General features: G+C 37.7%; 1 protein-coding gene across 1 annotated transcript; it reads right to left on the bottom strand.

The window, feature by feature from the left end:
- Positions 2,366–24,289, bottom strand: ZNF570 (zinc finger protein 570). Its single transcript, XM_005692363.3, has 5 exons — positions 23,419–24,289; positions 22,349–22,422; positions 17,926–18,052; positions 17,511–17,606; positions 2,366–4,846 (listed from the first exon to the last, which is right to left on the bottom strand). Exons 2-5 carry the CDS (start codon positions 22,379–22,381, stop codon positions 3,492–3,494), a joined length of 1,611 nt encoding a protein of 536 aa, XP_005692420.1. The 5' UTR covers positions 22,382–22,422; positions 23,419–24,289; the 3' UTR covers positions 2,366–3,491.

Here is a 24,788-nt window from a genome sequence, read left to right as displayed (position 1 = left end):
ATCAGCTACATCACTGCCTGCTTTTACGCTTGCTTCTGGACATTCTGGACTTGAAATTAAGATACTGTACTACTGTGCTCTGTACTGTGAAGTACACAAAAGCACAGCTACTTGTAGAGGATGGAAGCATGTCACAAGGTACGCCAGACATGTAAACTAACTTACATGACTGAACACGTGAATGCACATACACATCTTTGAAAGCTTGCAACTTGAAGGTTTGTATGTAGCGGACTTACTGTATTTTCAACTGCATTGTATGATTATTTCTATTGCTCCACATCTCTCCAGTAATTAGTACTGTGATGCTTTTGAAATAGTTCATTGTGATTTTGTTTCCCTCACTGCCATGATGTATATTGTCAATTCTTTTACTACTCCCAAATCCATTCTTTCTCTACTGGTATTTAAACCATCTTTATCATATGCAAATTTTCTACAAATAGATTTGATTCAACAATTTTATTGCTGTTCTTTAGAATTCACACTTCATAGATTAATTTTAAGTTTTAAGATTTGATGTGAAATTAAAGGGCAAAAAGGCCTATTGAGGAATTTTGTTGGAATTGCAGTGAATTTGTTAATCAGAAATAATGGATAACTTTATTATCTTGAGTCTCTTCAGCCTAGGCTACATAATACCCTTTGATTTATTTTATTATTCTTCAGTTTTCTGGACCTAGAAAATCTATTGTTTTAACTCCTTGAGGATCTGGTCTTTGTATCAAACATGTTGTCTCCTCATGTCTAAATCGGGTGTGGCAAACAGCAGCTACTCAATATTCACTGAATGAATGAAAATGTGTATATATATGTGTGTGTGTGTAGTTTGTAATTTTCTTCTCTCAATCCCCTTTTGATTTCAGTTTTACAATCACCTGATAAAAATTTATAAACTTGGTATTTTTTTCTGTAGTATGAAACAGTTTAGATGAAATCACCTAGATTAACCCGTACTATTACTCGGGACTGATGTTGTTTTATGCTGCAGTATGAATTTCTTGAGGTTTTGGAGTTAACTGCAATACTCTCTGTGCTTGATCTAAATAGAAGTTCTGTATTTTTCTCAGTGAACCTTCATTTTCTTTAATTACTTTATCTAATTCTTTCTCTCTAGAAAACTCCTAAAACCAGCTGTGTTATATAGTTCTACTTCTATTACTTGCCTATAGTAAAAACACTCCTACATATATTTTAAAGTTTTTAGGTTGTCCCAGTTGTGACCTGCTGCTTTCTATGGACATCCTTCTTTGTCTACTAAGGAATCTTGTTTTAGCTGTAAGGATTAAATGAGTTAATATATGTTGACTATGTAGAATAGTGCCTGGTGCATAGTAGGCACTCAATACATGTTAGCTGTTATTATTTAGTTGAAGATCTGCTATATTTGATGCACTAGGTGAAGTACTTTGCATGCAAATTTCTTACTTAATATGCACCAATCTACAACAGATACTATTTCATTTAATACCCACATTTCTATACTACAGTATCCTTTATTATCCCTATTTTAAGAATTAAAGAAAACCCTGAGTTTCAGATAAGTCAAGCAAATTACTCAAATTCACACAATGCCAGAATAGTAGGAGAGCTATGATTTTCCAGAATCTAAGCTCTTAGTCCTGGTAAGTGCCTAGATCTAGTGCCTAGATCTGAGAGAGAAACAAATAAAATAAGGCTGAAAAGTATGTAAGAACTAGATAATGAAGTTTCTCATAGACAGTTTTAAAGACTGTAGATGTTAAAGAACAACAGCAAGGCAGTGATGTATTATTATACTTGAAAATCATCATTTTGGGTGGATGGTGGGAAATGAATTTAAGGGGACCAAAAGTTGATACAGGAAGATCTGTTAGAAAGCTATAGAGTGATCCTCATGATTGGTCAACAGAAACTAACAGAATTCTATAGCTGAAACTACCATTTAGTAATCACTTGAAAATCCAGATGCACATTAGAAATATCTTGGAAATTTTTTAAAAACACAAATGCCCAGGTATTACTTTTCCCCAAAAAACTCCAGATGTGATTCTAATGAGCAGCCATGTTTAAAAACAACTGGACTATATGATGATCTTTTACTTTTATCTAGTTTCACTTTTTCTATTTCATATTCAGTTCTCCCATTTCATTTACTTGGTTTTCCAATCTGTTTCATTTTTTGTTGTTCTTTCTCAAGCCTTTATCAAGTGTAGTAGAAAAGCTTTTGTATACATACATACATATATAATATTATAATATATATTTTAAAAATATGAATTTTTGCTTAGCTAAAAAATTTATGACATTTTGGCTCCACTTGTTTGACTAAGTATGAATAGAATGCTAGAGTTCTAATTTGTATTCACTCAAAACTTTGATATAGTCCCACTTATTCTGGCATCTAGTATTACTGCTAAAAGTCTAGAAAGCTTATTATTTTAGTGATTAAAAAAATTTTTTTTTGATTGATGCTTGAAACTTCAATTCCGAGAATATAAAGAAATACTATGTTGTTAAAAAAACAAACAATAAATTAACGTGATACACTAACTATAGATTTGGTTCAAATTTCACAAAATTTTATGCTAGAGTCCATTATATCTTCATATCTTACTCAAGATTCCACACTGTATTTAGTTGCATTGGGCATGAAACAAATTCTGATAAATTCTCTTTTCATTTTTATTCTGTTACAAATATTTTCTAATTTTCATTGTTATGGTTTCTTAGATACACCCATCATTTAAAAGTGAACGTTTAATTTCCAAATACATGTTTTTTTTAAAGTATCCTTGATATTAATTTCTAATTTTGATATTAATTTCTCATTTACATGCTTTCTTCTCTGCAATCACCCTCTGTGTTTTTCCAGTCTTTTAACTTCATTGAGGCTTTTGATGGCTATGTCAAAGATCTCTCTTGGTAAATGTCACATTGCACTTGAAAATGTGTAGGTTATTTTCAAATATCTTTTCATATTGATTCCTAACATAATTCCACAGTGATAAAAAAGAACAGACTCTGTATGATTTCATTACTTTTAGACCATGAAACTTTTGCACCTCATTTTACATCCCTGGATATGTTACAGAGTCTCTTGGTTTATAGTCTATGGGAACTTCAATAGAACTTATATCCTACTGTTGTGTGAAAATTATATAAATCTTAATTATGTTGAATTGGTCATAAATAGTGCTTTTCTATTCTACTATATCCTTCTACTTTTCTGCCTATTCACTCTATTAATTTTTGAGAGTTTGATATTGAAACTCCAACTAGAAGTCTTAATTTATCTATTTTAAAAAATAATTGTAATATATAGTGGAACTATATAACTTTGTTTTGTATTTTCCAAGTCTCCTGTAAATGTGTTATCATACTTTGATAATTTAAAAATTAAAAAAAAAAGAGAGCTATAGAGTGATCCATGTGAGATGAGTCTTAAACTGGGATGGCAATATTAGAGATAGAGAAAAGAGTATAAATTCCAAAAGTATTAATGAAATAGCCTACAGAACTTGGTGATTGACTGGATTGGGTGGTGAGAGTGACTCCCCAAGATGGATTCTCTGATGATGAGCAAGGTGTGCATGCTGCCTGAAAGTTTTCTTGCATTCCTTACATTCATAAGGTCTCTCTCCAGTATGAATTCTCTGGTGTTGGGCAAGGGATCCACAGTAACTAAAAGCCTTTCCACAAACATTACATTCATAAGGCTTCTCTCCAGTATGAACTCTCTGATGTTGAGTAAGGGATGAATCATTGCTAAAAGCCTTCCCACATTTAATACATTCATAGGGTTTCTCTCCAGTATGAACTCTCTGATGTTGAGCAAGGTAGGCAATCTGGCTGAATGCTTTCCTACATTGCTGACATTTATAAGGTTTTTCTCCAGTATGAATTCTCTGATGTTGAGCAAGGTGTGAATTCTGGCTGAAAGCCTTCCCACATTCCTTACATTCATAGGGTCTCTCTCCAGTATGTATTCTCTGATGTACAGTAAGGTATGCACGAAGGCTAAATGCTTTCCCGCAGACATTACATTCATAAGGTTTCTCACCAGTATGAACTCTCTGGTGTTGAGCAATAGATGATCTATTGCTAAATGCTTTCCCACATTCAATACATTCATAGGGTTTCTCTCCAGTATGGACTCTCTGATGTTGAGCAAGGTAAGCAAATTGGCTGAAGGCTTTCCTACACACCTTGCATTCATAAGGTTTTTCTCCAGTATGAACTCTCAGGTGTTGAACAAGGTGCGCATTCTGACTGAAGGCTTTCCTACATTCCTTACACTCATAAGGTTTTTCTCCAGTATGAATCCTCTGATGTTGAACAAGATTTGATCTCTGGCTGAATGCTTTCCCACATTCTACACATTTATAGGGTTTCTCTCCAGTATGAATTCTTTGATGAAGAGTAAGGGATGAGCTCTGGCTGAAGACTTTTTCACAATCATTACATTTCAAAAGTTTCTTCTCTGTATAGATACTCTTGGGCTTAATGGCAATTAATTTTTTTTTAAAGCTTTTATGTGTGTTATGTTTATATACTTTCTCCTCTTTGGGGATTATCTGTTGTGTATGAAGTAGTGTGTTGGGATGGAAACTTCTCCAAGTTTTGTTATATTCTTGTCCTCTTTCATCAACAGGGGCTTCTTCATGAGTGATTGTCTCTACCTTGAAACATGCTTTCTGATTCATTGGTTGCCCTTCAAGATGACCCTCACATTTCCATTCTTCTTTCAAACTGGAGTACTCAAGGCCATAGCTTGTAAGTTTTTCTATTACCTTCTGAGATGATTGTGGTTCATAAATGTCCTGCTTTGGGGTTAATTCTTCAGTCTCACACATAGATTCCCAGTCTGAAAAATAATAATAATAAAAGAATTCTCCTCTATTAAGTACCAGAAGGTACATTTATAAAAGTGCATCTATAAAGGATGTGCATTTAACAGCAAATAAGACCCATAAGAACACTGGTTTTTGTAGTTCTGAAGAGTGCAAAAACAATAACTGAAAATAAGTCATGGAGTAACTGGAGGAGAAGAGTGGAGAAGACTTTTCAAAGTCCCTTCGACTGCAAGGAGGTCAAACCAGTCAGTCCTAAAGGAAATCAACCCTGAATATTCATTGGAAAGACTGATACTAGAAGGTCCAACACTTTGGCCACTAAGAGCCGACTCACTGGAAAAGACCCTGATACTGGGAAAGATAAGAGGGCATGAGGAGAAGGGGGCAACAGAGGATGAGATGGTTGGATGGCATCACTGACTCAATGGACATGAGTCTGAGCAAATTCCAGGAGACGATGATGGACAGGGAGGTCTGACGTGCTGTTGTCCATGGTGTCACGACCGAGTGGCTGAACCACAACGACAAACTTGAGGAGGAATGATTAGAATTATAAGGAAATCAATACAGTAAATCATAGGTCAATAAGGATTTTTGTAGGTGGTTGGACCTGGTTATAATTTTATACATGTATGAATAATACAGGAACTGAAATAATCTCCATTCTTACAGTTACTTCTTTCAAGAACATTCACTGAACCTTGTGCCAGATACTATTCTATATGCTTGCAGTTTCATTTCAGAAAGAAATGAAGATCCTTACCTTCATGGATCTTACACTCTTGGGGAGACCATAAATAAATGCTAAATAAGTAAATTTTAAAGTATGTTAGAAGGTACTGAGTGCTATGGAAAAAGAAAAACAGGGTAAGAGAGATCAGGAGTGATGGTGAAGTCAAAGGAGGGAATCATTAATAAGTTAACACTGAAGCAAAGAATTGAAGAAAGTAAAAAAGTTAGTCACTTAGATATTCAGAGAAAGAACATTCTGGATAGAAGAAACAGCCTAAAAGCAAAGGCATGTTTGGTTTGTCTGAGGAATAACAAGAAGGTCAATGTGGCTAGAGAGGGCTGAGATGAAGTCAGAGGTAAAGGATAATTAAGATTATTTAAGCTTTATAGGCTTCTTAAGGAACTTGGCTTTTACTTTGAGTGAGACGGAGAGCCACTGAAGTGGTATGAGTAGTATGAGTGGTATGAGCCAATGAAGTGGTATGAGTACAGAAGTGACATCTAGTTACAGTTTAATGAAATTACCGGAAGGTAGAGAGCAAGAAGGGAAGAAAAGGGACCTACTACTGTAGCAATCAATGTGAGAAATAATAATTATTTAGACCAGAGAGATATCAATGAAGATATAAAGAGGTGGTCAGATTCTATTTAATTTTTCCTCTTGGAAAGGCCAAGAAGATATCCTTACAGATTGGATATAGAATGTAACAGAAAGAGATAAGATAAACATGCCTTCCAAGTTTATGGTTTGAACAATGGAAGGATGGAACAGTTATCAACATTGGCCAGTGAACCCTCCCACACTGCTGACAGAGAACAAACTAGTAAGGAGAGAGACAGAGGGGGATGCAAGATAGGGGCAGAGGATTTAAAGGGACAAACTGCTATGCATAAAATAAGCTACAAGAATATATTGTACAGAGCAGAGAATATAGACAGTGTTTTATAATTACTATAAATGGAGTATAATTTGTAAAACTTTTGAATCACTATGTTGTATACCTTAAACTAATATAATACACTAAATCATCAACTATGAGTGCATGCTCAGTTGCTAAGTTGTGTCCAACTTTTTGCAACTCTATGAACTGTAGCCTGCTAGGCTCCGGTGTCCATGGGATTTCCCAGGCAAGAATACTGGAGTGGGTTGCCATTTCCTCTTCAAGGGGATCTTCCCAACCCAGGGATCAAAACCATGTCTTGCATTGGCAGGCAGGTTCTTTATCCTGGAATCACCAGGGAAGCCCACACTAAATCAGCTGTACCTCAAAATAAAAAGAAGTCTAGACTTGAGATTTTTAAATTGGGAGTTGCCAGCATATAGATGGTATTTCACAAGACTATATTATCAAGAGAATGAGCATATATATAAGAGAAAGGAGCAAAGGAATAAACCCCAGAGCACTCCAACATAAAGATATTCAGGATAAGAGGAAAAACCAAAAGATATTAAGAAGGGCAAATGTAAGCAAGAAAAAAACAGAGGTGAGAACATTAATACCACATGATATTAAAGGTTATAATAAAAATCAACTTGTTCAATGATTTATACCAAAAAAGAATAAAATACACTTTTAAAATAACATACACAGTTTGGAATATATTATTAAGAAATGACACAAAGGGAATTCTCTGGCTGTCCAGGGGTTAGGACTCCATGCTTTCACTGTGGAGGGTCGGGTTCAATCCCTGGTCAGGGAACTACAATCTTGGAAACCAGCAGATAAAAAGAAATAAATGTCATGAAAATAATTAATAAAACAATGGCTAATAACAGTAACCATTAATAAGAATTATCTTTCTTTATATATAAAGTATACATTGGGAAGAGTTGACTCATTGGAAAAGACTCTGATGCTGGGAGGGATTGGGGGCAGGAGGAGAAGGGAACGACAGAGGATGAGATGGCTGGATGACATCACTGACTCGATGGACGTGAGTCTGAGTAAACTCCGGGAGTTGGTGATGGACAGGGAGGCCTGGCATGCTGCGATTCATAGGGTTGCAAAGAGTTGGACACGACTAAGTGACTGAACTGAACTGAACTGATACATTGGGACTTGCAAAACACCACATAGATAAATAAAAGGCACATAATAGAACATAGAAGCTATGTGGGAAAGTACTATACTATTTATGCTTCTTTTTTCTAATAAGAATATTATCTTGCAATTTTAGAATCAGTTTAAAAAAGCAATAGAAAAAAGCATAAGGAAAAAAACTTTACAATTCTAATAAGGGACTGCCCCCTAAAAACTGAATAAACGGAGAAGATGCACACCTTGCTTTTTATATATGAGAAACCAACATGGTAAAGCCACAAAGTCTCATCAAATTTACCTATTATGTTCATTCAGTTACAGTCAGAGCCTACTGTGATTTCTTAAAAGAACTATGCAATAAAGAATGTGGCAGGCCTTTGTCCCTGTTTCCTAAGAGGTAACCTCTAAGTCATCTGAACTCCTGGAAGGATGTCTTTGGTTATTCATGGTTAGCCTCTTGGACTATACCTGATAGTTAACACTAATAAGGTGACTCATGATGACTCCTTGGAGAAGGCAATGGCATCCCATTCCAGTACTCTTGCCTGGAAAATCCCATGGACAGAGGAGCCTGGTGGGCTGCAGTCCATGGGGCTGCACAGAGTCGGACACGACTGAGCAACTTCACTTTCATTTTTCACTTTTCACTTTCATGCGTTAGAGAAGGAAATGGCAACCCACTCCAGTGTTCTTACCTGGTGAATCCCAGGGACGGGGGAGTTTGGTGGGCTGCCGTGTATGGAGTCGCACAGAGTCGGACATGACTGAAGCGACTTAGCAGCAGCAGCAGCAGCATGATGACTCCTTAGGTAGTTTTTGCTAAGGAGATGACTCAGGCTGGAGGCAAACCATGTTGCAAAGACCAACCATATGATCAGAGGGTTGGAGCTTTGAGCCACCATATCAGTCTGACTTTTGGGAAAGGAAGAAAGGCTTGCAGATTGAGTCACATTGGGTAATGATTCACTCAGTCATGTCTACATATGAAACAAAACAAAACTAACCTCCCCCTGCCGCCCTGCCCAGCAACCCCCCCTCCCCCCTAAAATACAAAAAACTCTGGACACTGAAGTCAAGAGAGCTTCCCTGGCTGGTAATATTCTTTTGAATACTGAGATACCCGATGGGCCCTTATGACAATGGAAACCTTACATTTGCAACTCTCCCAGCCTTCCACCTTTGGTGCCTCTCCTTTTGGCTAATTCTGATTTTCAGTCTTTGTTACAGTAAAAGTGTAATCATAATAATATGCTTGAGTTCTGTGAGTCATTCTAGTCAATTATCAAACCTGAGGGTGACTGTAGGCATTCTCAAATGTGCAGCCAGCTGGTCAGAAATGAGGGTGGCCCCAAGGATGCCCCAACTTGCAGCTGGTGTCTGAAATAAGCACAACCTTGTAGAATGCTGTCCTCTCAGATTTTACAGTTTGGCAAACTCTTTGCAAGATTTTTTTTCTTTTTTTGAGGAAATTCCCTGGTGGTCCAGAGGTTAGCACTCAACTTTTCACTGCCATGGGTCTGGTTCAATCCCTGGTTGGGGAACTAAGATCCTGTAAGCCAAACTGTACGGCCAAAACAAAAATATTGTGACTTTAAATTTTCAAAGATTGAAATCATACCAAGTATCTTTTTTAATCATAATGGACTGAAACTATAAATCAACAGCAACATAAAACCTGGAAAATCCACAAATACATGGAAATTAAACAACACACATTTACACAATCAATGGGTCAAAGAAGAAATCAAAGAGGAATTTAAAAATATCTTACAACAAATGAAAATAAAAGTGCAACATACCAGAATTTATGGGATGCATCAGAAATAGTTATAGCTATGAAGGTTTACATCACAAAAGAAGAAAAATATCAAATAAATATTAACAAACTAGAAAAAGAGCAAATTAAACCAAATGTAGAAGAAAGAAGAAAAAATAATAAAGATTCAAGCAGAGATAAACCAAACAGAAAAGTTAAAAAGCAATAGAAAGAATCAATTAAACCAAGAGTTTGTTTTTTCGTAAGATCAACAAAACTGATGAACCTTTAGACTAATAAAAAATAGAAATTCAACTGAGGTCAGAAATGACTCCAGTCAGAGCAATTAGGCAAGAAAAGCAAATAAAAAGCACTGAAATTAGAAAAGAGGAAATAAAATTATTTCTGTTTGTAGACAACATGATCTTACACACAGACATTCTTAACACTCCACAAAAGAAAAACAAACACTTGTTACAACAAACTCAGCACAGAGTCAGAATACAAAATCAACACATACCAATCAATTACATTTCTATACATTAACAATGAACAATCTGAAAAGAAACTTAAGGAAACAACTCCATTTACCACAGCAACAGAAAGAATAAAATACTTCAGAATTAATCAAGGTGAAAGACTTATACAATGAAAACTATAAAACATTGGTGAAAGAAATGAAAAGATAACTGTAAATAAATGGAGACATCCTGTGTTCATGGATTAGAAGTTAATACTGTTAAGATGTCCATACTATCCAAAGCTATCTACAGATTCAAAGCAATACCTATCAAAATCCCAGTGATTTCTCCAGAAATAGAAAAATCATCCTAAAATTCATATGTAATCTTAAAGGACTCTTGAATAGTCAAAAGAATCTTGAAAAGGAAGAAGGTAGTTGGAAGTATCACACTTCCTGATATTAAAACATATTACAAAGCTACAGTACATAAAACATTATGATGTGACATAAAGATATATATGTGTGTGTGTGTGTGTAGCAAATAGAGAGCTCAGAAATAAATCCTTATATATATTGTCAAATGATTTTTGATGAGTGTGCCAAGTCCTTTCCATGGGGAAAAGGACAGGCTTTTCAATAAATGATGCTAGAAAAATTAAATATCCACATGCAAAACAAAGAAGTTGTTACACCACACATAAAAATTAACCCAAAATGGATAAAATACTTAACCTAAAACTTAAAACTAAAATACTCTAAGAAGGAAACATGGGGAAAAATCTTCATGACATTATATTTAGCAATGATTTATTGGATATGATACCAAAAGTATAGGTAATAAAAGAACAAAGTAGACAAATTAAACTTCATGAAAATTAAAGACTTACTGTGCATAAAGGACACAATCAACAGAGTGAAAGGCAACCCAAAGAGATTGTGGGAGAAAATATTTGCCAGTTATGTATCTGAAAAGAGGTTAATATTCAGAATACATAAAGAACTGCTAAACTCAACAATAACACAATTAGATTATGAGACTGGACAAAAAAATGTTTAGCTATACACTGTTCACAAAAGCAACACATAGAAAGTAAGAGAGTAAAGGAGTGAAGAAAACTACACTAAAGAAATAGTAACAAAAGAAGGCCTTTATACAGTTCTATCAAGCTAAATAGTTAAGGGAAGAATCATCACTAAAGAGTAATAATAGAACAGTTCACCAAAAGATAATCTTTCTGGGATTACCAGAAAGATAATCCCCAAAACATATTATAAAACACTTTCATAATACTGCTCAAGGAGATTTTTTTATAAAATCAGTAGACTCAGAAGAATTGACCAGCACAGTTAATGAGCTTAATCCAATGAACATATATCAAATGCTGTACTACACAAGCAGCAGACATTTTCCAGAACACACAGTTTATCAAAATTTACTCCCTAGAGAGAAGGCAGTGGCACCCCACTCCAGTACTTTGCCTGGAAAATCCCATGGACGAAGGAGCCTGGTAGGCTGCAGTCCATGGGGTCGCTAAGAGTCGGACACGACTGAGCAACTTCACTTTCACTTTTCACTTTCATGCTTTGGAGAAGGAAATAGCAACCCACTCCTGTTCTTGCCTGGAGAATCCCAGGGACGGGGGAGCCTGGTGGCTGCTGTCTATGGAGTCACACAGAGTCAGACATGACTGAAGTGACTTAGCAGTAGCAGCAGACATAAAATAGGCTTCAAACTACTTTAAAGCATGCATATTAAACAGACCGTATCCTCCACCTGTAATGTAGTTAAAACAAAAACTTAAATTTGGAACTTAAAGCTTCCAAATAATTCATGGTCAAGACAAAAAAATCAGTGGAAATTAGAAAATGCTAAGATATACATGATAACAAAAAGACTACATATCAAAACGTGGACTATATTCCTAACATAGTCTTAAATGCTTAGAAAAGAGAAAGCCTCAAAAACACTGAATTATCTAAATTAAAAAGCAAAAAAAAAAAAAGACGACCCTGGTAGTATAGTGGATTTGAATCTGCCTACCAATACAGAGGACATGGGTTTGATCCCTGGTCTGGAAGGATTCCACGTGCCTCGGAGCAACTAAGCCTGTGTGCCACAACTACTGAGCCAGTGCTCTAGAGACTGTGAGCTGCAACTACCGAGCCCACACACCACAACGACTGAAGCCAGTGTGTTCTAAGGCCCACAAGCCCAAACACTGAGCCCACATACTCCGACTACTGTGTGCCTAGAGCCTGTGCTCCACAACAAGAGAAGCCACCACAACAAGGAGCCTATAGGCACAAAGATGAAGAGTAGCCCCCACTCACCCCAATTAGAAAAAGGCTGCATGCAACAACAAAGGCCAAGCACAACCAAAAAGAAACAAAATTTTAATAAATATTTTAAAAGAGAGAAAATAGCATAAAAATGTAGGAGGAATAAAATAGAGGAGAACTACCTGACAAAAATTTAAAGATAAATTAGAGATAATCAGTAAGGTAAAAAATGCCTGAAAACATTAATAAGTTGAAAGATTTGTTTCTCTCTTTTTAGAAGGAAAAATAGGTCATGATTACATATACTGCTGCTGCTGCTACTAAGTCACTTCAGTCATGTCCAACTCTGTGCAACCCCATAGACAGCACTGGAATGGGTTGCCATTTCCTTCTCCAAGGCATGAAAGTGAAAAGTGAAAGTGAAGTCACTCAGTCGTGTCCAACTCAGCGACCCCACGGACTGCAGCCTACCAGGCTCCTCTGTCCATGGGATTTTCCAGGCAAGAGTACTAGAGTGGGGTGCCACTGTCTTCTCGGATGATTACATATACTACCAACTTTAGATAAGAGAAAATAATAACTTTAATAAATTTGAAAACTTACATGAGAAGTATAAATCTTTAGAAAAATACTGTAACTCCACAACTATAGGAGAAATAAAAAATAGCTTTTATAACAGAAATTGAATTATTAAATTCTTTTCATACATAAAAAAATCCCAGGCCAAGATGAACAGACATCCAAAAACAAACATTTTTTATTTTACCCAAAATCTTCTAAGGAAGAAAAAGATTTTATGAGATTAGGACAACTTTGATTCTAAGATCTGATGAGGAATACACAAAAGGAAAATTGAAGGCCAATCTCACTGACAAACACAGATGCAAAAAACCTAAAGAAAATATTGGCACATAGCAACTAGCTATGAATGGAAAAGATAAAGATAGGTCTGTCTCAGGAATACAAGATTGGTTCAACATTAAAAATATAATTCACTACACAAAAAAGAAAACATCATCTAATAACCTACAGATATAGAAAAACATTTATTGAAATTCAAAAGCTTTCTAAAATCAAAACTCTTAACAAATGGTAATGAAAGGGTATCCACCAGAAACCTTTAAACATCAGAATTATTAATAACAAAATATTACAGCCTAGGTGGCACAGTGGTAAAGAACCTGCCTGCCAATGCAGCAGATGTGAGTTCAATCCCTCGGTCGGGAAGATCCCCTGGAGGACGGCATGGCAACCTACTCCAGTATTCTTGCCTGGAGAATCCCCATGGACAGAGGAGCCTCGTGGGCTTATAGTTCATAAGGTTGAAAAGAGTCAGACATGACTGAAGTGACTTACACTTCAGTGTATATGCTTTGAAGCATATACAAAGCACTTCAATTGAGACCAGAAATTGATAAAAATACCTGCCATCACTACTTTGATTCATACTGTATTGGCGATCTAAGGATAATAGAAAAAAGAAATTAAGGATTAAGAATTTAAAGTGAAGAAACTGCCATTATTTACAGACATACCCACCCACAGAAAAAGTAAAGGAAATCTAAAAATTACTAATAGTAATACAAGTTTTCCAATGTTGCTAGATATAAGGTCAAAGTATAAAAGTTAATTTTATTTCTGTGTATGAGCAACAAACTGAAAACACAGAGACCATTTAACACAGGAACAAAATTTAAATGTCTAGAAATTAATCTAATAGAAGATGTGTGTGGCCTTTATAGAGAAAATTATAAAACACATTGAAAGAATTAAAAAATCTTAGTAAACAGAAAGATAAACTATGTTTACAAATAGAAAAAAAAAATCCAAAATCAGTATGTAGAATAAGTAAGATTTAAACCAAAAGCCAATAGCTTTTTGTTGTTTTCTGGTGGAAACTAACACGCTGACCTAAACTTCAGTGAGATGTCCAAAGGGCAAACTCTGAAGAATATAAAGAAGGTATAGGCACTTACTCTAACAAATGTTCAGTTTTTACATTAAAATATTTTTTTAAGATAGTGTGGTACTTTTAAGAGGGAGGGGACATACGTATACCTATGGCTGATTCACACTGATATATGGCAGAAACCAACACAATACTATGAAGCAACTATCCTCCAATTAAAAATAAATAAAATTTTAAAAAAGATAGTGTGGTACTGGTGAAAGGAAACAGAATCAATGGAATGGAACAGATATCAAAATCAGATTCATAAATATACTATTATGTTGGCCAAAAAGTTCATTTGGGTTTTCTGTGGCATCTTACTAAAAATGCAAACGAAGATTTTGGCCAACCCAATATAACCTGATATATTAAGAGGTAAACATTCAGGACAATAAGCAAAGAAAGCTCACTTCTTCAGTAAATGTCTAGGATACTTGGTTTTCCATAAGGAGTAGAAATTAAATACTTCAATCTCAAAAATCAATTTTTAGACTATGGCACTAAATGTAAAGAAGAATCTTTAGAGAACAGTTTGAGAATACCCATATGACTTCAGAATGCAGAAAGGTTTCTTAAAATATCAAAAATCATAGGCTACACAAATCAAAACTACAATGAGATATCATCTCATACCTGTCAGAATGGCCATCATTAAAAAGACCAGAAATAACAAATGATGGTGAGAATGTTAAGAAAATGGAACCCTCTTACACTGTTGGTAGGGATGTAAATTGGTACAGCCACTGTGGAAAACAGTACAGAGGTTCCTCAGAAAACTAAATGTGATCAGAAAACTACCGTATGATCTAGCAATTCCATTCCTGGGTATATATCCCAAGAAAATGAAAACATCAATTCAAAAAGATACAAGCACCTCAGTGTTCATAGCAGCATTGTTTACAACAGCCTATCTGTTCATTAACAGATGAATGGATAAAGATACGACATACTGGGAGTGTAAGACTTAGTGCTTTCACTGCCATAGGCCTAGGTTTGAACCCTGATTGGGGAACGAAGATCCTACTAGTTGCACAGTGTGGCCAAATAAATAAATAAAAGCAACAAGGATGTATTGTATAGTACAGGGAGGATAGTCAATATAATAAATTTAAATGAAGTATAATCTATAAAAATACTGAATCACTATGTTGTATACCTGAAATATATGTACATCAACAATACCTCATAAAAATATATTTATCTCTAAAACTGAACAAAGGACTGAGTAGGCACTTAACAGAAGAGGAAGTCAAAATAGCCTTTTATAAATATAAAAAGATCCCAAATATTTTTTAGTAATCAAGGAAATTCAGATGACATGTATAAGTAAATATTTCACATATGTCAAATTTGCAAAAAATTTTAAATTTGTTAATTCTCAGTCTGGAGCAATGAATACTCTCACACACAGCTATTACAAATGTAAGTTAGTACAAGTAATCTGGAAAGTAAAATAGCATTATGCAATAAATTCCTGGCTATATTCTCTATATGAACTCCAGCCTATGTGTACCATCAGTCACACGTAATAAGGTTCATAGCAGTAACATTTATAATAACAGAAGACTGAAACAATTCAAATGCCCTTCAGTGGATAAATTAAGATTTTCACAGTGGAATATATTACATTTCACCAGGAAAAAAAATTCAATGAAAAATAGTGACTAAAATCAATATAGGTGAATCTGAGGAATATAATTTTGAGTTGAAAAAGTCAGAATTACCAGCACAATGTATTTCCATTTTCATCAGAAAATTGAAAATATGCAAATATAAATATTTTGCTTAGGGATATATGTCGCAAAACTACAAAGAAAAGTCAAGAAATGATAAGCAAAGTTGTAGGATAATGGTTACTCTAGTGAGGGGTAGGGATGGGCTAAAAGTAGGGAGCGATACATCACTAAGAAGGGACCCTCAAAGGCCTAAAATGGCACTGATAATCTTCTATTTCTTAAGAAGTAGGTACATTTTTTTGTTATATTATTAAACTACATTTTAAGGCTAATATATATTTATGTGTATATAATTTATTTAATAATAATTAATAAAATTTAGCCATGTCTTCTTTGACACTACAGTTCCACATCAAAATTTTTTCTCAGAAATCTGAACAAGAACATAAAATTTGAGGAGAGGTAGTCGAGATGGGGGTGGAATGAGATGGGGAGTAGTGTTGACAAAGATATTTACAGAGACCCTAATTTTCTTCTGAATTTTAGTCTTCCATTTTACCTGAATGCATCCTATGTCTATATGAAAATCATTCCTATACCACAAAGCTGAACTCTTAACCTCTTCTCTCTTAGATGTTTTCTAGCTTCTAACCTGTGTTTTTGTTAAAGACTATCTTCTCAATTAACCAGATTCCTCTCTCACCTCTCTCTGAGCTTCCTTTATGTCAGCTTTCTTTTTATATATGCTGTTTACAGCTATATTGTATTTCTTCTACAAGCTTATCAGTTATTTGATTTTTTACATTTTTGTATAACACCTTAGCATCTTGCAAGTACTCTGTTTAAAGTACAAATTCAATAACCTTGATTAAAAGAATGAATGAACTGACCATTAAGAGAAAAATGAGGCATTCAGAGATAAATTACCAATATTATAATACTAGTAGCTAACAGCTTTTGAGCTCATAATATGAGATAGGAACTGTTGAAAGCACTTTAAAAATATTATCCTAGTTTACAGATGAGAAAACAAAGGCACAGAGAGATTAAGTCAGTTGCTCAAATTTTCACTTCATGTAGGTGTCAGGGTTTGAACTTTACTTTGGTGTTACAGCTGTACATAGAGCTCAAAAGGTCATCAGATTAGGAAAAGATTCTTTTTTTTTTTTTCCTTTGGATGTTGAAAGCTTTATTTTGAAAGTTCACGCAGACAGAAGATGGAGGGCCAGACACAGGGCTGAGGGAGGCTTGTGCACCTGAGCTTGGTAAAGACTGGAAGAGGGGACTTCCCTTGTGGTCCAGTGGTTAAGAATCTGCATTCCAATTCAGTGGATGCAAAGATCCCATAGGCTGAGGAGCAACTAAGCACCACAGCTACTGGGCCCATGCTCTGAAACAAGAGAAACCTGCATACCGCGATGAGAAGCCTTTGCACCGCAACAAGAGAAGCTCTTGAGCCGAAACTAGAGAAAGCATGTGTGCTGCAACAAAGACCCAGCTCAGCCAAAATTGAAACAAAACAGAACAGAAAGGCTGGAAGATGCTTGTGAAACTAGAAAAGGAAGGAGACTCAGAGAAGAGGGGGTAAAGTGGGCAAGGAGAGACAGTTCAGAATATCAGCTTTCGGAGAACAACCTCAAAGGACTCAAGTTTCTACTAAGACCCAGAACATTTGAGAGGAACATGCCAACAGCAGAGTGAAGAGGTGCTACCTTTGAGTCAAGCTGGGCTGTACCCTGCAAAGGTTTTTGCGTGCCTATTTCCTCTTCACTCACCTGAGCACAAGTCTTTTGTCATCTCCCTCTTCGCCATCCAGGGCTCCTTCCCTTGTTCCAACAATAATATCACACTTGGTTTAGAAAAGCAAAGTCCTGTGTATATGAAAAGAAACCAAATTTGGTCATGCTGTAGATATCTGGGAACTCACATCCAATTATTTGATCATTGGGGAAGAGGGGGCTTACAGTAAGCCAGAGAAAAATGTGATGAGGACATGCATACAACGGACAGGGAAACTGAAACTTCCAACACAGATTAATAACAGACCCATTCACTGCCAACTCACAAATATTAACCTGTTACTTTGGCACAGGCAGCAGACATTCAGCCAAACACTACAGATGCTAACCCCCAAAATCACAATGATACCCTTATGAGTAGAAGCTCAGTTTTACAAGAAGACATTCTTACCCAGTGATACCAAGATCCTGTAGTTCTCCAGCATCACATTACTGTACAGATGCCTTTGAGAAGGATTTAGGTAATCCCACTCCTCTTGGGAGAAGTCTACAGCCACATCTCTGAAGGTCACCAACTCCTGAAATGAAATGAAATAACCTTTTCTCTTCCCATACTCACCTCATTCATTCTGCCCCAGGTACATGGGGCTCCCAGATACACCTTCAGATGTGGAGAATGTTCCCCCTAGGGCTTTTGTACTTCTCAGATCATTCTGTATAAAAACAACAGTGTTCTTATCCTAGTTCCCTATTCCCCTAACCCTGCTTATTTTTCTCCATGGTACTTAATTATTCTGTTATTTATTGTCTGCTCCCCACCTCCACTAAAATATAAAGTCCATGAGGGCAGAGTATATTTTTGTTTTAGTCACTGCTATATCCCAGTTACAGAACAGTATCTGACACACATGAGGCTTATTTAAATATTTGCTGAATAAACTGAATTAATGAATGAATGTTTTGCCAAAGTCAAGAAGCTATAACAGGATGTAAAATGAGACCATAAAGTGCTTACTGTATCTCCCAGAATTGTATTATACCAAGCAAAACAAATCAATTCCATTAAAATGCAAATACTTTAATCCAGAATACTTAAAATTTTGTGTGAAGAAATGAGTCTTCCATTCATAATAGTATTTTGGCCTATAATGGCTAAGCAAAGTTCTTAAAAACTTGGAGTTATGCTATGATTCATCTGGATTCCAGGTTTCCATAATGTGACCATCTAATGAAAACTAATATACATAATGTGTTTGTGTGTGGGGATACATACACACATGTAAATTATTTTCTGTTTTTTTTTGTTTTTTTTTTTTTTTTTTTACAAAATTAGAAGAGGTGAATCTGTCAAACCAAGAAGATTATTTTATTGGGCATTTTATCCAATTTTGTCGTAGTTAAAAAAATTCTCTCTGCAAAATAAAGTTTGAGCAAACTCTGGGAGGTAGTGAAGGACAGAGAAGCCTGGTGTGCTGCATGGGGTCACAAAGAGTTGGACACAACTTAGTGACTGAGCAAGAAAATTAAGTATTCTTAAAGTGTTTTTCAACACTCAGTAACTTTTTTTCTCAATTAATGAAGTAGTTTGTGAATCTCTCCCTCTTTGACCTAGCAATCAGTTCAGTTCAGTTCAGTTCAGTAGTTCAGTCATGTCTGACTCTTTGCAATAACATCCCTAATATACTGCGGAAATGTTCCTGTTTGGTTTGGTCATATACATGCTTCCAAAAATGTTTTCCTTAGCTTACATAGTTATGTATAATAAACACATAAATTTTTTATATATGATATACACATTCTTCACTGAGTCCTTCATTTATACAGTCAATGAAAATAATTACAGTGTCAATACAAGGAGCTTAAATTCTAACCTTCAAATATCTGACCTCTAACAAAGAACCTCTGAAAATATTTGACCTCTAACCAAATACTTGGTTTCAAAATCCATTCATAATTATAATCAAACCCATCTGAAGAAACAGTTCCCTTGACTTTTTGCCTTACAGACACATCATTCTCAGCAGAGAAGACAACTTCCCCTGAGGCCTTGTCATGTACTGACTGACTTATTTCTCACATCCCTTGTACTATAGCACATGGAGCTGAGGTAAGTGACCTCTTAGCTCCTTATACTTGCTTTCAGACCACTGTCCCACCCTCTTCCCTAAAATATACCTAGTTTTCCATCTCCTGAAATCAGGCTGTAGCTGTGTACGATCCCTTCTTTTAATTATCTATCAGTTTCTGGTAGATACCAATTCTCTGTCATTCCTTGAACACTTTAGTATCTTGTCTCACTGTCACTTTCTCCAATGCTGCTGCCATTATACATAATCTTTGGTCACTTCAATATTCATATAAATAACCCTTCCAACAACCTGGCCTCTCAGTTCTCTCACCCCACCTTCTCCAATAAGCTTGTCCTCCACACTTCTACAGTCACTTTCATGATCATGCCCTAGACCTTGTCATTATCAGTACCAAACCCCCCCTAATCTCAATTCTTCTACTCTTCACTTCTACCTCTTACAGTGCAATTTTCCCACCCTGGTACCCTAATTAGGATGGGCTTCCCAGTGGCACTAGTGGTAAAGAACCCACCTGCCAATGCAGGAGACAGAAGAGACATGGGTTCAAGCCCTCGGTTGGGAAGATCCCCTGGAGGAAGGCATGGTAATCCACTCCAGTATTCTTGCCAGGAGAATCCCATGGACAGAGGAGCCTGGTGGGCTATAGTCTATGGGGTCGCAAAGAGTAGGACAGGACTGAAGTGACTTAGTATGCATACCCTAATTAGGATCATCCTTTGACCCCACTAGAACCTACAAATCATTAATCTTACATTTTCACTACTCTTCATTCCCACATACCCTCACATCCGAGAACAACCATTTGTTATAATCACACCCAGGCATATCCTCTCAACTTTTCTGCCCCCTTTTCACTTAACTATACTCATCTGGGCCACAGCCATCACTGAGCATACTTGGTTTCTGTACCCTGCACACCTTAATTTTTTTAGAGAAATAATTCTAATTGGTCTCATTTAAAATTCATGATCACTAACTTCAAGTGAACCTCAATAATACATTTCTATCTACCTACATGATACAATTCTCTAGTTCATTTCCCCTACCCTCCCAAATGACCATTTGATATTTTCTTCCCTCTCCTCACATCTTCAATCCCTCCATCCTTACTCTCAGCTAAAAATCTTGCTTTGTTTCACTGAAAAAAAAAAACAAAAAAAACAAAAGCCATTTTAAGAGGATCTCCACAAATTCCCACAACATCTACACATTTACTTGCATGTGGGCCATATATTCTGTTTTTTAAATCTCTCTAATATGTTTATTGAATTTGTTACTACTTCTGTTTTATGTGTTGGTTTTTTGGCTGTAAGGCATGTGGGATCTTAGCTCCCCAATCAGGGATGGAATCCATACCCCCTGCATTGGAAGGCAAAGTCTTAACCACTGGACCACCAGGGAAGTTCCTGGCCCATATACTCTAACTTGATCCTATTACTGTAAATGAACAGCCCACTTACCTAGCAAAGGTCCACCCTTCCATTTGTTCCTAGACCTCAAATCCTCTCAGCTACTCAAGCACAGTCTTCCAGCAATTCCCTCCTCTCTCCTCTTCATCTTCAATTTCCCTTTCTGCTGCATTTTTAAATCAGCCCACAGACACATACCTATCCTTAAAAAACCTTTTTGACTATAGTTTTTCCTCCTATATTCCTACCACCTATTTCTCTTCTTTCCTTACAGCTAAACTATATGAAAGAGTGGTCTCTACTTTTTATCATTTCTCTCCCCGTCCTGAAGAGGAATGACATAATGTGATGTGTAACAGGAACACTGTGGCTGCTCTGTTGAAAACAGACTAAAGACAGTAAGAGTGGAAGTAGAGGGACAAGATAAGAGAGCATAGCAACAATCCAGGTGAGGAATGATAGTTTACATCAGAATAGAAACTGGTGGTAGTAAAAAGAGGTCAGGTTCTAGATATATTTTGAAGGTAGGACAAACAACTTCCTGATGGAAGACTTTTAGCTTGAACATCTTAGATGGGAAGTATGTAAGAAGTTTCTAATTGGTTTTCCTGTTCCTATCCTTGTCCCATTCAGTTTCTTTTCAATAGCAGCCAGAGTGATCCTATTAAATGGGAATCAGATCATGCCATTCCTATGCTCCAGAACTTCCAATGGCTCATTTCACTCAGTTTGAGAAATCTGAATTTGAGGTATCCATTCCACAATCAAATGAAGATGCTGAGTGGATAGCTGGATACATGAGTCTGGATTTCTGGAGAGAGTTCTAGGCTGTATACAGTTTGGTAGTTGTTGGCATATAGATGGTATGTAAAGCCATAAGACAGGGTGCAATCAACAAAGGAGTGAGTGTAGATAGAGCAGCAAAGAAGGACTAAGCCCTCTTAGGTAACAGGTACTTGGTAAAAAGTTTGTGGAATGAATGAACATCTGGATGGAGACTAGAATGAAGAAGTTATTCTGTTTCTAGGGGAACAGCATTTTAGGCAGAGGGAACAGTAAGTGCAAGGCCATGAGTCCAGAATGTACTCAGTTCACTGCAAAGAAGTTACTGTGGCTGCAACTGAGTGAGTAAAATACAGAGTGAGAAAAATTAGATGAGGTCACAGGGATAGCCAGGGACCAGATTATGTAGGGCCTTGCAGGTCAAGGCAAAGACTTCATCATTTGTCCAGAATGAGGTGGGAATCCACTGGAGAGTTTTAAAAAGTGACATGATTGGTCACCCAGAAGTTTCAGCAGAAGGAAAATTAATGTCCGCCTGTTTTCAAAAAGGAGGAAAATATTTCAGGGAAAAAAAAACAAACCACCAACTCACCTGGTACATGGCTTTAAGAAGTCCAACAGCCATTCTTTACTTCCCTTGACTCTTTCCTGGGGAATGGCAATGTCCTTAGATGAGTGAGATGGGGAAGAGAACATGAGAAACTAGGCTTTCCTTGCAGCATCCACAATCATCAGCTGAGAATTTTTCTGCTTTTCATTCCTCTGTTGCACCCTTCCCTCCACTAGAAAGCATAATGGAGACCTAGGAATCTGCATGCAAACAATTTAACCTGTGCCCAAATCACTTCCTAATTCATTATTTAAACAAGAAATGTTTCAGATTTTACAGTTAAAAACTCCAAGTGATGCAACCATTTGCATAAAGACACAGCTAATAAATAACAGCATTAAGATCAAATAAAGGTCTTTCTGACTCTACTTTCCTTCTCCTCTCCAGTGGTAAGTGATTCTGTCTCCCCACCACTGCGCGGTTTGGGAGATCTTAATTCCCTGACCAGGGATTGAACCCTGGCCAGGGCAGTGAGAGCACCTAGTCCTAACCACAGGACCGACAGGGAATTCCTAGGTCAGCGGGTTCTAAAATCTTGTGGCACACTGGCATCACCTGGCCAGCTTTAATAGATATTGGTGGCAGAAGAATCTCATTCGGTCCCCCTGCTCCTAAACACACACACACACACACACACACACACACACACACACACCACTCACTCACTCACTCACTCACTCACAGATAAACTACAGCGCCAACCACCATCTTGCACAGATCACAGCAGCCATGGGTACCGGCAGTTTCACCGTCACCCTCAACCATAGCTCCAGTCGCAAATACTGTGATGGTCTCACTCACACACTCCAGTCACAAAGAGGCCGAGGACAGAGGAACAAGAGAGGCAGAAACTGTCCTTCTGCCTCAACTCAGTCTCACTCTCTGTGGCACCAACCATCGCTCACTCGCACACACATAGTCACATAGATATGATGTGTACAGGCACCGCGGGTGACAGGCTCACACACCGTAAGGTAACAACCACCGTCTCACACGAAGAGTCACACAGAAAGCCAGGGGGCCAACGTCCGGGTGACCCACTTCCTTCCTACCTGCAGAACCGAACTGCCGGAAGACCAGGTCCCAGCCCGGAAGGCTCGCGTAACCTCCCCTCGGGCCCACCTCCTGGCCTGAATCTGATGGAACCCAGCCTCCGCGAGCCCGGAAAGAGGCGACTCGGCCTCCGGAGGACACAAAGGGGCTACGGGCCCAGTGCTCGCGGGGGCCACTGGGAAATGTAGTCCTGACCAGAAGAAGCCTCAGCGCTCTGGAGTTCAACTGCCCTGGGAGTTTGTACCACCACCTCCTCTGCCCCAGCTTTTGCCAAGCGGACCTCTCCCTGGACTTGGAGGAGGAGCCTGCACGTCTCGATCGATTCCTCTCAGCTCTGAGGCTGGGTCCACCACAGAGACTGCGTCGAGCGTCACCCTAAACGGTCGAGATTGAAGGGCGCAGACATAAGGGGTCGGTCCACCTTCTTAGCTACGCGTCGGAGAATTACAAACCGCTTGTTAGCCTCAGGACGAGGAGGGAGGGAGCGAAGTAGGCGCGCTCTAGTGCACGCGCGTCTGCACAAAATGCGGGAGGTGAGTTCCTCTGTTTGAGCTGGGGGACCTGAACAAAGTGTGTATGGGGCAGTTGGAAATGGAATGCGCAGGTACGTTGTGCTTCATCCAGTCGCTCCTTCCCCAGGGCGTTCTTTCTCAGGGAATGGTTTGCCCTGAAGACAGGAGGGGAGAGGTCAGGGTAGAGAATATCATCTTTTGCATATGATTCCTGAGTTTGTGATTTAGTGATGGTGGATGTGAATGTGTCCCCTCTTCCTAAAACGGCTCCTCTGTCGGGTATCTTCAAAGTTTCTTTACTCCCTACATTCAGGTACAAATGTTAACTCATGAGGATTTAACCTGATTACACTCCTCCCCCGACACTTCATGGCTCCTTTGTTGTTGTTGTTGTGTCAGTTGCTCAGTCGTGTCCCAGTCTTTGAGACCCAGTGGACTGTAGCCTGCCAAGTTCCTCTATCCATGGAATTCTGGAGGCAAGAATACTGGAGTGGGTTGCCATTCCCTTCTCCAGGGGAACTTCCCAACCCAGGAATTGAACCTGGGTCTCCTGCTTTGCAGGCAGACTCTTTACAGAATTGCAGTCAGAGCCCCCAGGGCTCCTTAATCTGCCTCTATACCTGCTTAAAACAACAGTGTTTGTATTTTAAGGTTTTTACTTTTTTTGGCCCTGCTAGGTCTTTGCTGCGGCAAGGGCTCAGCAGCTGCAGTGCAGGGGCCCCATTACCCCACGGATGTGGGATCCCAGTTCCCCTCAGTTCAGTTCAGTTGCTCAGTCGTGTCCTACTCTTTTCGACCCCACAGACTGCAGCAAGGCAGGCCTCCCTGTCCATCACCAACTCCCAGAGCCTACTCAA

Source organism: Capra hircus, chromosome 18, assembly GCF_001704415.2.
Source record: "Capra hircus breed San Clemente chromosome 18, ASM170441v1, whole genome shotgun sequence".
Taxonomy (NCBI): domain Eukaryota; kingdom Metazoa; phylum Chordata; class Mammalia; order Artiodactyla; family Bovidae; genus Capra; species Capra hircus.
This window is presented reverse-complemented; position numbering and strand designations above follow the sequence as displayed.

What these genes read in the sequence shown, in the direction of transcription:
- ZNF570 (XM_005692363.3), bottom strand. Translation starts at nt 22,381, where the DNA reads ATGGCTGTTGGACTTCTTAAAGCCATGTACCAG. An exon ending in CAGGATCTTGGTATCACTGG is followed by an intron (nt 17,607 to 17,925) that starts GTAAGAATGTCT and finishes TCATATACACAG; the next exon opens with GACTTTGCTTTTCTAAACCA. An exon ending in GACAAAAGACTTGTGCTCAG is followed by an intron (nt 4,847 to 17,510) that starts GTGAGTGAAGAG and finishes ATTATTTTTCAG; the next exon opens with ACTGGGAATCTATGTGTGAG.